We start from the raw sequence: 21,607 nt of genomic DNA on the forward strand, positions 1-21,607 counted from the left end.
CACAGTTTGGCGCGTCCATTTAACTCGGTATAATTTGGAAGCGGGAAGGCTAACGGAGAAATGTTTTTTCCAGTGAGGATAGCTGAAGGTGAACAAGAATATCCGTGGTTTTCGTCTGCTTCCGTTTTTGCAGGTTCCTTCTTCTGCACACTTCCATCTCTGCATAAATAATCCCCCCTTGCAACTGAAACGAGCAGCCCCCACTTTCCCCTCCTGTGAACGGCCGCCGCCGCCGCCGCCGCCGCCACCGTTGGCCAACCATGGCCCCGCCGCAGAAAAAGAGCTCCCGTCAGTCCGCTCCTACTACCATACTTGCCCTCGGCGACGACCTCCTGCGTGAGATATTCCTCCGCCTCCCCTCCCTCCCGACCCTCGTCCGCGCCGCTCTCGCCTGCCCCGCCTTCCTCCGCTCCGTCCGTTCGTCCCCCGCATTCCGCCGCCGCTTCAGCGACCTCCACTCGCCCACCATCCTCGGCGCATTCCTCGTCGACGACGACACCCCCATGTCCACCTTCGCGCCCGTGCGCCTCCCCGGCCGCCGCTCCGACCCGGACCACGCCGCCGCCCTCCGCGGCCTCGATGTCTTCTTTACCCGTCTCCCCGATGCTATCGGTGTCGAAAAGGACGACGCCGAAGACGAAGACGAAGATGTCCAAGATGAGGAAGATGACGACGACGACGAAGACGACGAGCCCCCCATGCTCACGAAGATGTTCAAAAAAGTAACCGAAGACGAAGATGAAGACGAAGGGTGGTCAATGTTGGGGTGCCGCGATGGGTATGTCCTTCTCGTCACGCCGCGATGCAACACCAAGAAGGTGGCCGTGTACGATCCCCTCGCCGGAGCCCTGCATCTCTTCCCCGGCCCGCCTGATGAGGTGTTCAGCGGGGACCCCGAATACACTGAAGCTGAGTTCCACATGATCCCCTCCGAAGCCGACGACCGGTCGTTTCGCGTGCTCTGCGTCCCCAAGGAAGACGGGGGAAAGCAGATCGCCGTCTTCTCACCGAACACCATGGAGTGGCAGATTTCCCCAACACCGTGGAGCCTCCAGGATGCTGGGAATGTAGAGCTAGTGAGGAACGGGCTTGTTTACTGGGCATCTTCAGACCAAGACGAAGACCAAGACGACGACCACTATATCCCTGTGCTGGACACTGCAACGCTGCAATTCTCTCAAACCCATCTGCCGATTGGGCCTTCCGGTGTCTTAGGTGAGACCAACGATGGGAAGCTCTGTTTGGCTCGCATGCATTACGATAACCTTGAGCTTATGGTTTGGGTCCTAAGGGCTGGTCGTGACGGCGTCGATAAATGGAGGAAGAACAGGACATTTCAGATGGTGGATGCTATGGATAAGCTCACTCTCAACATTATAGACGAGTGTCCTTCGCTCAATGTCGTGACTATTGACCGTGGCGTCGTGTATTTGACTATTCACCAGAAGGAGCCTCCTAACTGGCTCCTATCCTTCTGCATTGAAACAAGGGAGCTACAGAAGCTCTGCCGGATCACTAGATCCGAGTTCTGCTATCCCTACATCATGGCGTGGCCTCCCTCTTTGGTACGCAACAAGGTGAGCGCTCGAATCAAACTACTCTGGGTAATTTTATTTGTACTCTGCATAATACTTTTTTATTAACTGCTGATGATATCTTGCCATGGCTATATAGATTTCGTCTTGGTTAGAATTACTCTCTATTGATACAAGTCATTGCAAGTTACTCGAGCATGTTATCATTGAATATTTGAATGACGCTAACGGTGCAATCACTTGCAGGCAGGAGCAGCTTAGTCCATCACCTCTCAAAATAAATAAATGACAGGCAACTAAGTCTGGCAAGAGCTACCAGATGCGGTAATGTACTATGACACTCAAAATGTATTCTGCCAACATGGATTAGCTGAGGCTCCTTCCTTATGCGTTTGTACTCTGTATTTTTTTTTTGTTAATTGGTGATTGGTGACGAGTCATGACATCTTGCCATGGCTATATAGATTTCATCTTGGTTAGATTTGCTCACTATTTCAGACTACTCTTGATATTATAGTTTATGATGGATCCATAGTTTATTTTTTGCGGAATTGAATTCTGGATTTATAGTAAGTTAAGTTCTCATGCTATAATGAGTTTATAAAAATATAGGTCAGAAATTTTTGTTTATACTTAAGCGAGACTGATATGTTGCTAGGTTTAACCATACTATTGGTCAGATCACCCCGGCTGGGGAGCACTGTATATCGAACCATAGTTTTGGTGATAACCATATATATGTGAACTACTGATTTCTAAGCCTTGCATGCATTTCATAACTGCAAAAGAAATTTGAGCTCAAGTAATTCAGGAAAAATACAATAAGAAACATATAAATAGGGTACAAGACTACAAGAGTAATAATAAGAAAATGCCACTAGCTAATTAAAGTTTTCGGATACATGTGTGTGTCGCAATGTTTGAATCACTCGAGCTGAGAAGATGTGACTTTGACCATGATAGCGAGTGTGCATTCAAGACCATCAGGTTCCTGAAAATATTATCTTCTATTCCTGATATAATTGATTCCGCTGGTATAAATTTGCCCTAACTCGCAAAAAACAGTCGTGAGGGCAATCGGATGCTGAATATGGAACCAAACAAATTTAATTTTGATATGTAAACAATAAATTATCTAAGACGTTAGGCACCTCAGTTCTTATGAGATTTAGTGTTTGAGATGCTGCGGGGAATATATCAGGGTAGTGTCATGTACATCTCTGAAAAATATAATAAAGACTTATCGTTTGGAGTTCAGAACTGTTGTGGTGCTGTCCTACAAATGATGTCAGACTTTCTTGTTAATTCGGTGTGTACGTAAGAGCTAAACTGAAATGTAGTAACAGATCTGGAGTGTCTTGTCGCAGCAGACTGTCCTGAGTCACATATCTGAATTTGCAAACTGCAGTGTATAAATGCCAACAAAGATTTGTGTGTTACTACTCTGAATATGGGTGTCTTGTTGCTCACTTGACTGAATAAAGTTCAGAGATGAAGGTTACTTGAAGGACACTGTTCCGAAATCAGAAAACAAGTAAACTTCAGTTATAGTTCCAGTCAGCAGTAGTTGTACCTCGGTACCATATCTCAGTTTACACTTGACAACTAATTCTCAGAGAGTCCTGTAGCATATGTTCAGGTTTGAGACAAAAGAAGTTGGTCCAGGACACGTGCATGCAATTTTTTAAGAAAATGCAACTGTCACCAGTACTAGAACTACATTGCAATTGTTTCAGAGAAAGGAAACTGTCGCTTAGATGCAGTGACCTTGTTAGTTTGGCCTTTGTTCAGTGTATAACACCAGTACTGTAACATATATTTAGTTTTCGACAATGAAAGTATTCATCTATCAATGAACATGTAGTCGCGGGTGTTGTGAGCGTTTAGTATGGCATCAGAACTATACTAGACATGCCATGTACTTGTACTCGTCATGGTTCAAAAAAGCGGAACTAATCATTCGCTTACGCGCTGAGGGATGGCAAAACGCTTCGATTAGGCCCTAAGCGGCTCATTAAGCGCTGGTAAGGCCCAATAGTGCAATTAGGGTGTAAGAGACTCGTGCTAGTGGTCTCTTTTCTGCTATAGAGCTGGCCCAGTAAGGCCCATTATGGAACCCTAGTCTGCTCATCTCTTTCTCTCACTTCTTCACTTTCACCCACACATGTACATAAAAAATGGCGCCCTAGGCCCTACTAGTGAAGCCCCTTCACCGCCTCCACCGCCTCTCCTTCACAGGAACAAGCACTACTCTCACCTCTACTTATGTGCTCTTAGGGCATCTCCAACCGGGCGACCCAAACGGACGCGCTGGGCCGTCCGTTTTGGGCCGTTTGCGTGGCCGAGCGGACGCGCGGATGGAGCCCCGCGTCCGCGCGTCCGTTTGGGTCGCGCGCTGCGCCCAATGCGGCAGATTTGGGTCGCGGCGCCCTATGGTATGTTTTTCTTGTAAATTCACTAGAAAAACGCAAAAAAATATTATATAAAATATATAAAATAGTTCAAATGCTCAAAATGTATTTCACATTACATAGTCCATGTAATCAAGGATAAAGTATTATTCAAATAAAATGAAAAAACGATACAATTGCTCTAGGCTTCAGGATTTCCTTCCTCATTGTTGTTTGCAGCATTGTTGCCTACATGCTGCCACATGTGCTCGACCAAATCAGCCTGAAGCTGGTTGTGTACAGCTAGATCTCGAATTTCATGGTGCGCATGAAGAATGTCCTGGAATGATGCTGGAGCACCTTGAGGAGTAACCAACTCTCCTTGGCCTTCCCAGTCATTATCAAAGAGTGAATCATCCCGCTCTACCTCAACAATCATGTTATGCATGATTACACAAGCGGTCATCACCTCCCACAGAGTTTGCACATCCCGGACTGCGGCGGGTGTCTGACGATAGCCCAACGAGCTTGGAGGATGCCAAACGCCCGCTCGACATCTTTCCGGGCTGCCTCCTGCTCTTTGGCAAACCTTGCCTCCTGCTCTGAGTTGGGGTTTCAGATTGTCTTCACGAGTGTAGCCCAAGGTGGATAGATACCATCAGCAAGGTAGTACCCCTTGGTGTAGTGGTGGCCATTGATCTCAAAATCCACATCAGGGGACTTACCGTACGCTAGCCTATCAAACACCGGAGAGCGCTGCAGCACATTGATGTCATTGTGCGAGCCAGCCATTCCGAAGAATGAGTGCCAAATCCATGTGTCATGGGAAGCAACAGCTTCAAGAATGACTGTGCACCCCTCAGAATGGCCGCTGTATGCCCCCTGCCAACCAAAGGGGCAGTTCTTCCACTCCCGAGTGCATGCAGTCTATGCTGCCAAGCATCCCAGGAAAACCCACGGAAGCGTTGATCGACACTGTGTCCTCCGCATTAGGTTGCCGGAGGTACTGTTCTCCGAACGAACCGATCACTGCTCTGCAGAACCTGTACATCGATTCCAAGCCGGTTGACTCACTCATGCGCGTGTACTCATCTACGAAATCACCGGCAACGCCATATGCGAGCATCCTAATCGCTGTCGTGCATTTCTGGTACGAAGAGAGGCCTACCTTGCCAATTGCATCCACTTTCGCACAGAAGTAGTCGTCGTAGATCTTGACGCCATCCATTATCCGGCGGAACAGCGGCCTGGTCATCCGAAAACGACGGCGAAACAAGGATGGCACGAACAATGGATTGGGTTGGAAGTAGTCGTTGTAGAGCTGGTCGTGGCCGCGTTCTCTTTTGCGGTCCAAGGCGGCCGCGCGCCCCGGCAAGGACCCCCGGTACACGGGGATTTGCGAGACAATGTGCTCGTGGATGAGAAGCGCAGCATCCGTGAAAAAATCGTCGTCGGACTCCTCTTCTGACGACGTGTCGATGAAGTTCTTGAAGTAGTATTCGTCGTCGCTGTCCACCATGATCTGAAAAGGGACACATTTTAGTTCGAGCATTTGAACGAACACCTCGCAGGCGGAGGCGATCCAAATGCTTCTGTAGGGACCTGCAGGCATGGCCGTCTCAGCCGACTTGCGGTCTGGAAACACGGTGCAGGAGAGCTCACCTCCGGCGGAAACGGCGCAGCTGCGAACGGCGGGAGGTGTCGCGACGGTGAGAGGACAACAGCGCCGGCGGCGGCGTCCTCCGACTCTGCTACGACGCGGCGAAAGCAGCGCGGGACCTCGACCTATGCTTCCGCCCCGCTTGCCGGCGTCTCGACGACGATGGCCGGCGTTGACGCGCTCCCAAATCGCCGGTCCGTGGGTGGCGGCGGAGCGGTGGGGAGATGTGTGCGACGGGCTTGTGTTTTGGGAGGCAGACAGGCGGGCCAGGGGCGGACAAGGGGCAGACGCGAGCGACCAGCCTTTCGCGTCCGCGGCCACGCAAACTCGTCCAAGATTTGGGCCGGGTTTGGGTCGTCCCGGACGCCGCTGCCATCCGTTTTAGGGATGGATCCGCGCGCTGGGACGCGGTTTTGTCCGTTTCGACCCATCCGGACGCGCGGGCGCGGGATGGGTCGCCCGGTTGGAGATGCCCTTAGATGCCCAGAATTGCTTCCTCGTTTTTCTATCCATACAGTTCTGTACAGAACGCTTAAGCTCGCTTAAGCTTCAATTCCTTTGAGCAGTGCCTCACCGCTTGCTTAGCGCTTAGCGCTTTTTTTTGAACCTTGGTACTCCGTACTCGTAGCTCCAAGTTCACAACCTAGCATCACTTTGCTGTAACCTGTAGTTCTGGAGAGGCAAATTAATACTTCACCACAATCACTATAACATGTATTGTTCGGTTCATTCACATGAGTTGCCTAGCAGGTAATTTCCTCTATTTTACAGTAGCATCTAGCTGTACCTACTAAACTATTTTTCTTCCATATTCACACTAGAGCATATCTTCAGGTTCCAGTAGATGAACTAGCCCATTAAACCATCAGGTAACACCTAAGATAGATAAGCTAGCTTGGCTGATATTTGAAATTTAGTTATTGCATTCCTGTTATAATGTGCTATTAGTGTTGCCTAAAGACTTAAAACTATTTTTACCAGTGAAAGTTTAGATGCGACTATTCCGGCATTTAAAATGGCCAACCCAGTGGCTTCACTATGTTGGTTCAGACTTAGAATCATGCAGGATCAAAGAACCATAGGTGACAAGGACCTTCAGTTAAACACATTTAGGACCAAGAAAAATGGATTGTTTAGTTTTATACTTTTACTCCAATGTTTTGGAACAACAGAAGCACGCATACACTGGAGTAAAGCACAAATAGTTCCAGAGGAACATCGCAGATTACCTTCAGACTTGTTCGGGGTTTCTTAATCATTCTTCTGAACAAGTAAATAACTTAAAGACAACTTAAATACTATTTGTACTAATAAATCTGAAACATAACCATCGTATGCCAATCAAACTTTGTGTGTACAATTTACTTAGGGAGTTTACATGAAATAATTACTCTTGTTTGATGTAATGTCATATGCAAGATATAACAAACCATCAAGACTGATATGAGTTCACCATCCAGACTTGAGTAGCTAATGTAACATACATTTACATCATACCCTGTGATTATGAACCCAAGCTCCTATGAGATTTAGTGTTCATGATCAAGACATTAGGCACCTTAGTTCTTATGTGGTTTAGTGTTCATAATCAAGACGTTAGGCACCTCAGTTCTTATGAATTGTATTTATGAATCAGTTACAGTGTGAAACTGAGAACTAATACTCTTGTATGGATGCCTCAAGAAACTTGATGGCCATGTTAATCTTTTCTTTCTTGCACAAGCAGCTTATTTAGGGTGACTGATTGCTCAACATTTGTTTTGCAGACAACCGGCTTATCCAGTTAATGTCCCACTGAGCTGCCCGAAACTATTAAGGCCAGAATGAGAAGCATATGTTCCATTCAATACATGCTGCAGAAGTTCTTTCAAGCTCGGTAGCTTGGCTGGTTAGAAACCGGAATTGCAAGTTTACTGTAGGTGCTACAGCATGCTGGTCTTTGTTGATCCACAAGGAGAATCTGAACTATCTTCAGCTATAACTTGTATGTGACTGTCAAGCGGCAAGCAACTATGTGATGATACCATGATGTAATGAAACAACGGATGATGATGCTGAAGCTCTTTACTTCCGTCTATAACCCTCGCTTAAGTGCTACCTTCTTTTCGAGCTAACAACTTATCTGCATCAAACATTACACTAGGGTTTCTACTTTATTTGGGATGGGCGGTTTTCGACAGGAGAAGATGGGTTATCTTTGTTTTGAAGAATCGAATACCTCTAAAAAAATTGCGCAAGTAATCTGGGTTATGTATCAAGCAACCTGGCTAGAAATTTGGCATGATTTTCGAACTGAATAGAAGTTCTAAAGTTTAAGTTTAAAATGCCACTGCAAAATACGAAATGCATTGTCATGATTCATGACTGACTCGCAAGTAATGACCAATATGTGGCATGATGACAACTTTCACCGCTCTGAAATCCCTTCTATCATAGGTGAAACCAAGGAGATTAGTAGAAGTTTTACTACTTCCTCCGATTCAAATTAATTGACTTAATTTTCTCTAGATATGGACGTGTTTGTTAAGTAGATACATCGGTAACTAGATACATTCCAGTAGCTTCTCTTTTCACTTTTTTAGCAGATCTGCTAATATTGCAGCTCAATTTGTGTGCATAAAATGCTTCTCATAGTAGGCAAGGGAACTCGTGGCTGAGTATCCCTCCAAACTTTATATGTAACTGCCTGTATCAGGATTGTAATACCTTTTTTTTCTAGTGGAACAGCAATACCAAGCCAGATGGACGGGCTCACTAGGAATCCATTGTTGCATACTGGGCCGGTTGCTTGCGTTCTTGGCTTGAAATAACGAGGGCATCTCCAACGGGACGACGACCATTTGTGTTCTCGCAGACCGAAAATGTGTCGGTAAGCTCAGTAAGCTCCCAGCTGCGTCCTAGAACGCCTGCTCCCTTGCAGGTCCACGTGACGTCATGGTTCGCCTCCGGCATCGCGTCGGTGCAGTTCAATGGGAAATTTTGTCAAAAAGGACCACCTGTCCCAGTTTAATGTCAAAAAGGACCACCTGTGAACGGAAATGCCAAAAATGCCGTGGCGGCAGCACGGCCAGGCGACGCGTGGCGCCTGCCGCCGGAGCCGGTGGCGGCAGGGCCTGCCGCCGTCAGCCGTGGCGGCATGTCCGCCTCCGTGAGCCGGCCGTCGACGGACGGACGCCGACGTCGCCCTGCCGCCGTAGCTGCCGGCGGCACGCTGAGCTGGCAGCCTGCCGCCGCGACCGGTGGTGGCATGTGCTGCTCCCGACAGCTCTGCACAGCGCGTTGACGGCGCGGATTCCGACGTTGATGGCTCTGATTCCCACGCAAACTTTGTCAGATTCGAGCTGTCTCTGATTCTGAGGCTGTTTGCTCCGGTTTGAGTCTATTTGGCACTAGTTTTTGCACTTTCAGCTCTATTAGAGACTGTAGTTGTACAGAAAATTGATTGCTGATACAGAAACGTGACCACCGAAAGTATGCAGCGCCGCATGCTTTATAACTAGCCGCTGCTTGCATTGTCGCGAACACGCACAGCTGCTCTCCTCTGTCTTCCCGTATGAGCTGAAAGAATACACTTAGTTAGTCTCCTCTCTTGCTGAGAACACAACCATAGTTCGTTGATTAAGTGCAATGATTAAGTGCATGATGCAATAGAAGGGAAAACAACAAGGTTAGTTCATTTGGATATTTGATTTTATTCGTACATGCATAATTTTTATGTTTCCATTTCTAGTAAGTAGACACACATCATTATATTAGCATAGCATGTAAGGCACTGTAATATTTTTAGAAGCATGTAATTATAGTTAGAAATGCAACATGATGGTGTGTGATGTAGACATATTGTATATGTATGAGTGAAATTGAAATGCAGCATGACTATATGTAGTGTAGTATTATTATAGTGTAGTATTATTGGACGTAACTACACGACGTATATGAGAAAATGGTCTAATTTTTCGAAGTAATGTGTGCGTATGTTAGGTTGATTTTATTCGTTGATGACCCTGTGTATTCTTCTTGGATTATCGCAAAACAAAAGAAACATGCACATGTTATAACTATATACCTTGTATTAGCATATTATGTACAGCGAGTGAGATTTTATGAAGGATGTAATTTAATTTGAAATAGAACAACACGTAGTGCAGTGTACTATTATTGCATGTATGACTGAAAACTAAAGAGATGGATAATTTGTTGAACTAATAACCGTATGTTAGGAACATGCTTTAACTCGCAAATTTTAATGTGTATTTTAGGTGGATTGAAGTATGCACATGCTCTCTCACAGTTATTACTTGGATTATTGTGGCGCGTAAATTATTATTTGGAAGAATATCTATCTGCAAATTAAGGTATATATATGATGTCTTTTAATATTTTGTCTTGTGTATTTTTTTGCCGTATTATTTAGAAAAGGAAGGATTAATTATTTTCGTAAAGTCTTACCGCCATGTTAGAATAAGTGTTGTAATGAAATTATTAAAACAGTAATATGATTTAAGGTAGGATGTTACTAATATTATTTTAAAAATCTGGTTGTGCGGTAGGTACGATGGAAAATTTGGTAGTGTACTATGGGGACGTCGTACGTGACGAATTCGGTGGGGTGGATTTCTCGAACTGCGACACGATGGATGTTGCAGTGATAGATATGGTCAATAGAGCATTTGCGGATGTAAGAAAAATCATCCGAGCCCCATTTGGTCGGGGGATGCGTGGACGAGAGGATGACGGTTGAGGCTCTTATCGTCGTAGAAGGGAATGGACCTCCCCGTTGGGGTTTGCGGGAGGTAAAAAATGATACAAATTGGCGTACGTACATGAGGTTTGCAAGCACACCTGGTGCTGCTATGTACGGACGGCCGATGGTGTATGTGAAGTTTATTTCAGCTACTGATGATGCTTGGAAGCGATAGGAGCGCTGCAGAAGAGCAGCTGTCCATCACCGCAGGCCCTAGCACCGGCCTGTCGGATCAGCTTGCCATGACCGTTGCTCGTAGCATCGACCCATCGGAGCAGATGCCTAGCCACCATAATGTTGACCCAGGATATTGGTCCGCGGTCATCGACATCAGCGAACATGTGGAGGGATTGCCTGAGGCGTTGGATGATGATGCTCGTTCATCTTCGTCTGAATCCTCGTCGGATGAAGAAGGAGTAGGTCCTCCCCAGAGGGCGGTCCCAGGTCCAATGGACCCTGACTTCTTGCAGACCATGACCATAAGCAATGAATTTCGGTCTGTTCCAGGCCTAGGAGAGGATAGTCTGCTAGTTGGGCAAAGTTTCCACGACAAGGACTCCGCTGACCAGGCAATAAAGAGGTATGCATTGAGCATATCTCGGGAGCACAGAGTGAAGCGAGTCTGATCGAAGTCAGCTAAAAGTGATATGTGTCTAATTGAATGAGGGGTGCAAGGGGAGAATGATCGCTCGAAAGAGCTCTGGGGTATGTCAGCCCTGGCATATCAAAAATATAACCACATAGTTGCGAGCAGGTTGGGGCTCTGGATAAGCACCGCAACGTCACCGCAAAATATTTTTCACATATCATGCAAGTGGAGGTGGAAAAAGAAATCAATGTTAGTGTGAAGATGCTGCAAGAGACTGCAGAAGATCAGATTGGCTTCTCTCGTCGGCTCCGGAAAGGCAAGGCGTGCCAAGGAGGACATTTTCCGAGAGGCTATATGGCACATATGAGCAAGCATATGACCTAGCCCCCGGACTGCTCCATCGAGATATCATCAAGTAACCCGGGGACTCATGTATTCAGGAGAGAACGTCCACACCCCAGGGAGCAAAATGAAGAAATACTTGACCGTTTATTCTGGGCATTCCCGCAGGCTATACAGGCATTTCAACACTGTCGTCCAGTGTTGTCAATAGATGGTACCTTCCTCACTGGAAAGTACAAAGGGCACACTCCTGTTGGCGATCGCAGCAGATGCAAACAATCAACTCCTTCCTATTGCATATGCATTGGTGGAGAGCGAGAACAAAGATAGCTGGTTCTGGTTCTTATGCTGCTTGAAGATTTCAGTTGTCGGAAATCGCCCCAATGTTTGCATCATCTCTGATCGCAACACGGGGCTATTGAGTGTGCTCGAATTTATGAAGGTGGCACAAGATCCAGATTGGGGGTGGCCCGATCTAGAGACAAGGTGGTGCATGCGGCATTTGGCAGCCAATTTTTACTCAAAGTTCAAGAACAAGGATTGGTTCAAGCTGTTCAAGAGAATGTGCATGCAGAAGACAGAAGAGAAGATGAATGCAATTTGGAGTGGAATCAATGCCGAAATTGAGAAAGCTGCGTTGCCACAGAGAAGAGATCGGAGGGGCAATACCAGGACAGTTAATTTGTCTACGTGGATTTCCGAGAGTTGCCCCGATTTAAGCAAGTGGGCGCTTTCTCACGACTACGGGGCACGGTACGGCATAATGACCACCAACATGTCGGAGGTGTACAATGGTGTGCTGAAAGGTGTGCGCGCCCTCCCTATCACGGCGTTGATTACTGAAACTTGGAACCGGACTTTGTCGTACTTTGCGAGACGAGTCCAGGTAGCCAACGCTCGGGACGCACTGAACAAGCCATGGTCTGAAAAGATGCAGCGACATCTCGACGAGAAAGCAAAAAAATCACAAAGTCATGGTTTCCGTCAAATTGACGCACTTAGGAATAAGTGGGAAATACATGTACGCGCCAAGTTTGTGAGAGGCCACCACAGAGGCTCAAGAAAGCATGCTGTCACCCTCGGAACTAGCTCGTGTGAGTGCAGTTGTAACAAGCCAAAACTTTTGGGATACCCTTGTAGTCATGTCCTCAAGGCTGCTTCAGCACAAAAACATATCTCCGTACTTCAACACATACAACCTACTGCACAAATGGAATGGTGAGTTCTGGACATGGGGCATTGGGAAGCACTATAGGGATGTATGGCCGGATAAATCCACCATATGGGTTCCAGACCCGACGTTGAAGAGGACCGCGAAGGGTCGACGTCAATCTCGCCGTCATAGAAATGACATGGACCATAGTCAGTCGGGAGAACCACGCCGTAGTCGCGTTTGCAGATGTCCCGGTCATGCGCGAAGGGAATGCCCGTACCGTAGCAACAACAACCCAGCTTGATGTTAATTATAATAAGTTGTAGTCATGATTTGTTGTAATAAATTTATGATTATTTCTATTCATAATGTGATGTAATATATTTATAATAATTTGTGCGCATGATTTTCTGTAATAAAATTATGATTATTTCTATTCATAGTGTGATGTAATATATTTATAATAATTTGGGCGCATGATTTGCTGTAATAAATTTATAATTATTTCTATTCATAATGTGTTGTAATATATTTATAATAATTTCTATTCATATTTCTAACATATTTATAATTAGGGATTTCTATTTTCGTGCCCCTGCTTCGTTAGTTGTACTCAGTTTTCCCCAGCTCGTTAGTTTTTCCTCAGCTTTCCCCTCCCTCTAGTTTGAAACCCCTCGAAGACGCGGGTTGCCGTCGAGTCGGAGGCCTTACCGTTACCGTCAGGTCGGTTCCTCTGACCGTCTCGTGCTGACGGGTAGCCATCCATCTACCGCTGACGCGTGGGCCGTTTTATTTCCTGATTGTATACGCGGTGCTGCCAATGACAAATGGGGCCGCTCTTAGCCATCCATGTACCGCTGACGCGTGGGCCGTTTTATTTCCTGATTGTATACGCGGTGCTGCCAATGACAAATGGGGCCGCTCTATGGGGCTGCCGCAGCCAATGACCAGTGGGTCGTCTATTTATTTATAGAAAATTATATATTGCCGCTCCGTGGGGCCTCCGCAGCCAATGACCGCTGTGGCAGGTGACTATTTTCGCAGCTTAATCTAAAGCGACTCTTATGCTAAACATTGTGCATCCCGACGCTGACCTAGCAGTGGCGGCGAGCATAGCCGTTCGACCATGCCGATATTGGCATCGGCATCGGCATCGTTTGGAGGATGTGGTGCTCGAATAATAGTGGAAATGCGATATTATTTTTTACATAATATATAGAAAATAGCTAGATCTCTAAATCGATGCATATGAAGCTACATATATATTCTTGGTCATAATCCCCTTGTCTAAAGGGGATGGATGCATGGCTTCAAGTCGTCGTCGCTTTCATCGTCGATATCTTCGTCGTCCGAGTAGTAGTACCTCCTGCACATTGTTCCGTCGAACACCTTCACTGTGAGCACATCATCGCCTTCATATTTGAAGTGTACGTGGCAGCCGAAATCCACACCGTGCGCGATGGCGAATTTCTCCCAACCCTTGTCGAGGTACATCCGGCCTTGTCCGTCAAATAGGACCTCCACGGTCCAGAGACGAGGACCGCAGTCAGCTACTCGCAGATACACCTTAGCTGGCTCCTGGCCGTCAAGATAGTCCGCAAACTTTTTTGGGAGTGCCTGCAAAGAGATCGAGCACCGATCGTTTGAAATTAAAGGTTTTTTAGAACATGCCCATAATTAATCACATGCATCATATATGTGGGAACGCGTACGTACCTTCTTGACCAAAGGGTCTTCATAGACGACGATGAAGAACTCCTCTATGATCAATGGCAGTGTTGACGGTGGTGGTGGCAATGATGATGATCCCCTTCCCCTTCCCCTTCCCCTTCCGGTCCGCGTCCGAGACGTGGAAGCCATGGCAATGGATGATCAAGTGTATGTGAACGAAGAAGAGAGAGGCAGAACCTATTGACACAATGGATGGCCGTGTAGGTGTTTATAAGGGAGAGATGACCGTTGTAGGGTTTACACAATAAAATAAGGAGGAGGTGAACGTTGGTGGGGGTTTACACAATAAATTAAGGAGGAGATGACCATTGTGGGGGTTTACACAATAAATTAAGGAGGAGACGACCGTTGTGGGGGTATATATCTCAACAAAAAAGTAATGCGGACTATCTTGACGGAAATGGAACTTCGTGATATAGTTTATCATTTTACCGTGAAAAGTAATGCCTAAAAGAAATGGTAATTTGTGATAGTTTATCATTTACCGTAATGGCTACAACAAATCGTTGATGGTTTATCATTTTTTGCGTGAAAAGTAATGGCTACAAGAAATGGGTGATGGTGTATCATTTTTTGCGTGCAAAGTAATGGCTACAACAAAATCGGTGATGGTTTATCGTTTTTTGCGTGAAAAGTAATGGCTACAAGAAATGGGTGATGGTGTATCATTTTTTGCGTGAAAAGTAATGGCTACAACAAAATCGGTGATGATTTATCGTTTTTTGCGTGAAAAGTAATGGGTACAAGAAATGGGTGATGGTGTATCATTTTTGTGCGTGAAAAATAATGGCTACAACAAATCGGTGATGGTTTATCGTTTTTTGCGTGAAAAGTAATGGCTACAAGAAATGGGTGATGGTGTATCATTTTTTGCGTGAAAAGTAATGGCTACAACAAAATCGGTGATGATTTATCATTTTTTGCGTGAAAAGTAATGGGTACAATCCCTACAAGAAATGGGTGATGGTGTATCATTTTTTTGCGTGAAAAGTAATGGCTACAACAAATCGGTGATGGTTTATCATTTTTTGCGTGAAAAGTAATGCCTAAAAAGAGTTTATAATTTAGCTCGTGAAAAATAATGCAGAAAACCAAACTTTGCGTGAAGCTAACCGACGACAGAGAGAGAGAGGGTGGTGGCCCCGACCAGAGAGAGAGATAGGTGTTATCCTGCCCGTTAGATCATACGATCAACGATCGGCGGGCACAATCCGCGTGACATGGGCTAGACCAATCAGGGCAATGTTGGGCGTCTGTGAGAGTTTGTGAAGGGAGAGGGCAAAACTGAGTAGTATCAAGAAACCAAGGGCAAGTGAGTAGTAAACAGACTAAGGGATTCAAATATGAGATTTAAAAAATGGAAAATGCGTGTTTTGTACAATGAAACCCATCTTGGCCTACCTCAAACTATTTGCAATACAAATCTACATGAGTGTGAAAATTATGGCCTCATTCAGACAAAGTATGTTTTGGGGAAAGCTGTTTTGGGTAGGGCTTATTATGGAAAACCATGCACCTTCATAGCTACTAGGTGATTTGAGAAGTGGCAATTTGTGGTGAAACTTGATTTATCTATGATTTATCTATGATTTGTGAAGTGGCAATTTATGGTAAAGACTCCATGAGTAAGTGCCACTCTTTTTCGGAATTTTTTGCACATTAAATAACTAATTTAACTAGTTAATCCCATTTGTTGACTCTCTGTTGACCAGCCACTTGAGGGTAAAACTGAGTATATTACACTAGCCAGTATTAGCACTCAAGGAGAAAACTGATCATACAAAAAATGCTAGTACATGACTCGGGGGTATACCTGAGTATATCTAAATTTCCAGGGTTAGACCCGAGGACGCGTGTTGCGGTGCAGAAGTGGAAGACGTGCCATTGTTGACGCGTGTCGCGGTGCAGACGTGCAAATAGTGGACGCGGGTCGCATTTAGGACGCGTAAGCCCCTCCCTCCCTCTGCACACAGTCGTCTCATTCTCGCTCACGCACGAAACCACCCCTCTCACGTCCCATCAACTTCTCCAAATCGAAAAAACCCCAACCGCTGTACGCACGCTACCCTGCCGGCGATGGAGAAGAAGAATGCGCCGGCGGCCGTCGCCTCCGAGCCCGTCGCCTCCGAGCCCGTCGCCTCCGCGCCCGTCGCCTCCGAGCCCGTCGCCGCCGAGCCCGTCGCCGCCGAGCGCGTCGCCGCCGAGCGCGTCGCCTCCGAGGGCGGCGCATCCAAGCGCGGCGCCTCCGTGAACTGGGCCCTCTCTCGGCTGATGGACCACTTCACAAGATCGGCCAATGCTTACTGGCGAACGATGAGTACGCCGACACCTACTCTGCTATGAGGCAAGTCTGTAGAAATTGGCGCTCAGGTTTGCCTGAGCCCGACGTGCACCTGGACGAAGGGATCATGCTACACCACGCCCTTCCACGCGTCGCTGAGTTCACCTTCCTCCAACTCGGCACATCACGCTACGTCACCATAGATCTATCGGACGTTCATACAAGGTTCAAATTCCTCCATATCTACCTTTTTATTTTCAATCTTAAACACATCTTAGTGCTGAATGTTATCTTCATCAATATATTTTAGATACTACTTCGTCGGCTTTTGCCGTGGTGTCATCGTGCTTGCCTAGAAGAACCCGCCGCACAAGATACGGCTGTTGAACCCACTCACAAAGAAATCGAACACTATGTTTGAGGCGCAGATGCCATCTGTTTTTCGAAATCGATCGTCTGTTATCAAATCCCCGACTATGGTCTTCGTTGCCGCACATTACCCGCCGGAAATTGGTTGGGTCGATGAGAGCACTCCAACTAAGGATATAAATGAAGATTGGGGAGAAGGAAGATTTTCGATCAAGAACCATTGTCTGCGTTGCATTACCCCGTTCAATGGTGAACCGTATGCGATGAGCTGCGGACAATTTTGAGATCGGAAGAATAGTGTGCACCAATGTACGAGTTGCAGCAGCGCGCGAGCACCTGTCAAGATGGAGACACTAATTTCATTTCCAGAACTTGGACGTCAGAAGTTCTACCTTGTGAAGTCGGATGGTGATCTGCTGCTTGTGTTGTTGGTCAGCGAGGCTTTGGCGGGCAAACCATTGGTGTACCGTGTGGACACTCAGAACCGCTCTCTCCATCTGGTCAGTAACATTGGCAGTAATGCCTTCTTCGTGAATTATATCCGGTGTATCTCCGTCGACACCAGAGTGTACCCGACACTTCGACCTGGCAGCATCTACTACACGGATTTGTGTTATATCAGAGAGTACTCTCATGATACAAAGGCCTGGGATGAGTGGCCACTACGTGTGGATAGAATAGGACTCTACGGTATGAGAAATGAACACGAGGCCATACCGTTTGGAGGATGTATTGGCCTCACACTGCGGACGGAAGGAGTTCAATGAATATTTCCTTGGGGAAATGCACGAATGGAGGGAGGAAGAAATATATGGGGAGGAATGAAGAACAAATTCATTCATCCTAATCTTCTTGTTGTCCATACATTGCGTGCGTCTTGTATATTTTTCAGCTTAGTTTGTCGTGAACATTAACAACGTTATTGCCTGCTTTTGGCTGTTGTATGCAGTTTATGTATTATACTTAGTTTTGTGATTATGCTGTTGTGAATTTATCATATACTAGCTTCTAGATTTGCTACTAGATTTGCTGCCATATTGGGCAAAAAACGAGGGCCAAAAGGCATAAATAACCCCAGAGATTTGCTACTAGATTTGCTGCCATATTGAAGAAAGACAGAAATAGAAGCTTCTCTAGATTTGATACTAATTTGGTGAAAAAGACAGAGAGAGAAAGAGGGGAAAAGGTGCTCTTAAAAATGCCAATTTGGGCCGAGAGAGACAAAACCCAGCTCCTGCTCACGTGCAACCAAACGCTTCTCGTCCTGTCCCACGCGGTCCCTTCCTACCAGCCCCACGCGACGCGGCCCCACACGACGCGGCCCCACACGACGCGGCCCCACAGACGACGCGGCGCAACACGTCGGCACGGAACGTCCAAATAAACGGATTCCTTCCGTCTGAGCTCCTTCTGCGGGTTTCAGACATAGGCTTGGGGAAAACTGAGGAAAAACTAAGGGGCTGGGGAAAACTGAGTACAACTAACGACCCGAGGGCACGAAAATAGAAATCCCTTATAATTATTATGTGTACAGGTGATGACGTCGCACTTACCAGACCTTTTAGAGGCGTCGTTTGATGCCGATCACCATTGTCACCAATGGTTGGACCCGAACGCCCACTTCGACCCCCCTCAGCCCTTCAGGCTACGCGGCATCAAAAATAGGCTCCATGTTCACGATCGTTATATGGATCACTTGCGCGCTCACGGACTTCTTTCATATTCCAAGCTTACATCAAGCAACGAGAGGTTTCTGTTGGACCCATCTCTTATGTCAGCCCTTGTTGATTGTTGGAGACCTGAGACCCACACTTTTCAGTTACGTTGTGGAGAGTTGATACCGACCCTAAAAGATGTGTCCATGATTACTGCTCTTCCTATCATTGGTAATCCAGTGGTCCCCCAAGCATATTCTAGTAATTGGCCGCTACAGAGTTGAAGCACGGCTTGGTGTTCCATTTCTGTTAACACCCGCAGTGGGAACCGTCCTAGAGGTGTGCCTCTAAGTCTGGATAGTCACACATTTTGCTAACTTACCTGCCAATGCGAGATAATGTCACGCCGGCACGACATCTATTTGCATATGTCTGTATCTCTTAGGTATAATGTTCCCTTCGTCACACGGTGACGTTGTTCTCCCAGTTTGATTAAAATTGCCGAAGAGATAGTAGATGGCCCCTTACCTCCCGGGCACATATACAGACTTTGGTTCAGCCATGCTTGCTCATACATACGAGGGGTTATGTCATGCCACCCAGAAAAAATCTAAAGGCCACATACTTTCCGTCAGCTATGAGTTTCTTCAGCTATGGTCATGGGAGTACCTACCTGTTGGACGTCCCCACCTATCCAACATAATCCACCCATATGATTTTGGCCAGGCTATACATGGCCCTCTGACATTTGGATCTCGTTGGGTACATGCTAAAAAAAATTGGTCAACAAATGTGGTGCACGGTTGTTACCCGGAATACCACCAGGAGTTTGAGGGGCTAGAGGATCACATGATCAGATGGAACCCATGGACGGATGATGTCGCTGTGTGGGGTGCTCAGCCACGTACAGCTGATATGTATACATGCTCCGACTTGTGGTTAACACGCTGCCACCTCCTCTTTCTTTGGATGGTTGAGACATATAACCCAGAGCGTGTTATGCGGCAGTTTGAGCTCTATCAGGTTGTTCCACCACCATTACCGAGGCGACTTGACGATCTAGTTCACACGTAATGTATTGCATTTTATTTATGACTTACATTTTATTTCAATATAAAATGTATTGCATTTTATTTATGACTTACATATTCCTAATTAAATATATCATTTGATTTCAGGAAAGATAATAAAGGTTTGAATTGTGCCGACTGGAGCAGTCGTAATAGACAGTGGATACAGCTGTGGATTAATAATGCGGCATCCGATGTAGTGCAAGAACATAGGTACGTTTTGTATTAAATTATTTTGATTATTTTTATACATGTGCTAACGACAATTATTTCTTATATTGGTAGACCATATAGTGACACCACATACGACCACTACAATCATTGGTATCGCAGTAGCACAAGGATTTTGCTCACCGGTCCTCCACCAGATTACACACATGCCGATCAGCTGGTTGTAGGGACTGAACGAACAGCAGCATACCATCGCGAAACCTCGGTACTTGAATTTCTTTATAAGTATGAGACATATTTCTGTAATTTCGAATAATTATTCAACCAGTTTTTCAAAATAAGATACATGAACATGCAAAAATACAACATAAAATGAAGATACATCGGCAATGCCAACACCACAACTTAAAATAAACGCTACGAGTAACATTATAAGCTTCACTTTTTTCCCTTCTTCTTGCTCTTCGATGATGAACTAGCCTTTCCCTTCTTACTCGGTGCCATAAAATCATCGTCCGAGTCAACGCAAGAGGATGCAGCGCTTTTTCCCTTGAAATATTCATTGCTCTTAGCCAGACTCCTCGGCGTGAAGACTTCTTCGTCATCCTCCGTCGAGGAAGCCCATGTATATGGATACCTTAGAAATTCTTCTTGTTCCTTCTCATCCTTCGGTTTCTTCTTCTCAAACCTTGCTTGCAACCTAAGAATCTCTTGTCGTAATTCCACCGGAGTTCGGCCAGGCATACCTGCGTGCTTAGAAAAAATCTTGCCTACCTCAACGAGAAGATTCACATTCGTGACCAGATCTTCTACATTTTCTATGTTATTGGCACTCATAACTGAAGTAGCAGAGGAGATAAGAGGAGCAGCCATACGTGCAATAAAACTACGATCTCCCCGAGGAGCCATCTTCTGGCGACTTCGATTGTGTACAACAAATGAATGCCCGGGGAGGGGTTTTATAGCACGCGGCTCAGAGAAAAGGCGGGAATTCATGGCACGAAATTTTGGCGGGAAAAAATAAGGCGGGAACTTTAGGCGGGAAAATTTACGCGCGAACTTTTTCCGGGAAACCAATATTTATTATTAATACATCTGCCGAAATAAAGTTGGAAATATAACTTAAATTAAAATACGGCTAATCACTACAACGGAATTTAAGATACAACGCGAAAGTAAAACAGAAAAATACGTAGTTACTACAACAGATCACTCTATTTGCCCTGCGTCCAGCGTGGCCATTTTCCAGTCTTGTCGTCGCGTTCTTCTGCTGCCTGCGCCTCAGCAGCTCTTTCTCTTAATCTCTTTCTTTCCGCTTCACGGGCCTCCCTGCGCACCTCTTCCTCTGCATACCTACGTGCAGCCTCATCATCCATCCGCTTCCGATTTACCTCGCGATTTTGAGCTTGCTCTGCCCTTAATTTTTGTATCTGTCTCTCTCTTTCTGCTTTATCATTAGCAATAGCCTTTTCGAAACGCTCCTCCTCATGGAACCTTGCCCACGCACGCCTCTGTTTTTCCTCCACCTCACGGCGAGCCCAATCCGGCTGCTCCTGGTCTATCCAGTGAAACCAGTTGCAAAGGGGCGGCGGAGACTGCAACAAAAACAAGACGATTAATAAATAAAAATTAATGACATACAAATATGATTTTTAATCATGCTCGTTACAACATACCGCAGGTCTCGAGGACGATGAACTTGTATGTGCGGGTGGATCATGATCGTAGTATGCGCACATGAAATATTTCATGCCGAACTTATCCGAAAAATCCACCACTTCCTTCACCTTCGCAAGGCGGCCGCACCAACACCTCTCTGCTCTAACCCCCGGCGGCAAAGTTGTATTCTTTCCCTTCATCGGTCTAAAATCCTGGTCTGAGCAAGGCACACTCATACTGGCTAAGGTATGAGCACTT

The 21,607-nt window shown here is 46.1% G+C and overlaps 1 protein-coding gene across 1 annotated transcript; it reads left to right on the top strand.

The window, feature by feature from the left end:
- Positions 1 to 260: 260 nt before the first annotated feature.
- LOC124647700 lies at positions 261 to 7,619 on the top strand. The gene is made up of 4 exons (XM_047187596.1): positions 261 to 612; positions 733 to 1,577; positions 1,782 to 1,859; positions 7,352 to 7,619. Exons 1-3 carry the CDS (start codon positions 261 to 263, stop codon positions 1,794 to 1,796), a joined length of 1,212 nt encoding a protein of 403 aa, XP_047043552.1. The 3' UTR covers positions 1,797 to 1,859; positions 7,352 to 7,619.
- Positions 7,620 to 21,607: the final 13,988 nt, after the last annotated feature.

The sequence above is a fragment of the Lolium rigidum genome, chromosome 4 (genome assembly GCF_022539505.1).
Source record: "Lolium rigidum isolate FL_2022 chromosome 4, APGP_CSIRO_Lrig_0.1, whole genome shotgun sequence".
NCBI lineage: Eukaryota > Viridiplantae > Streptophyta > Magnoliopsida > Poales > Poaceae > Lolium > Lolium rigidum.

What these genes read in the sequence shown, in the direction of transcription:
- LOC124647700 (XM_047187596.1), top strand. Translation starts at nt 261, where the DNA reads ATGGCCCCGCCGCAGAAAAAGAGCTCCCGTCAGTCCGCTCCTACTACC. An exon ending in CCGTCTCCCCGATGCTATCG is followed by an intron (nt 613 to 732) that starts GTGTCGAAAAGG and finishes AAGTAACCGAAG; the next exon opens with ACGAAGATGAAGACGAAGGG.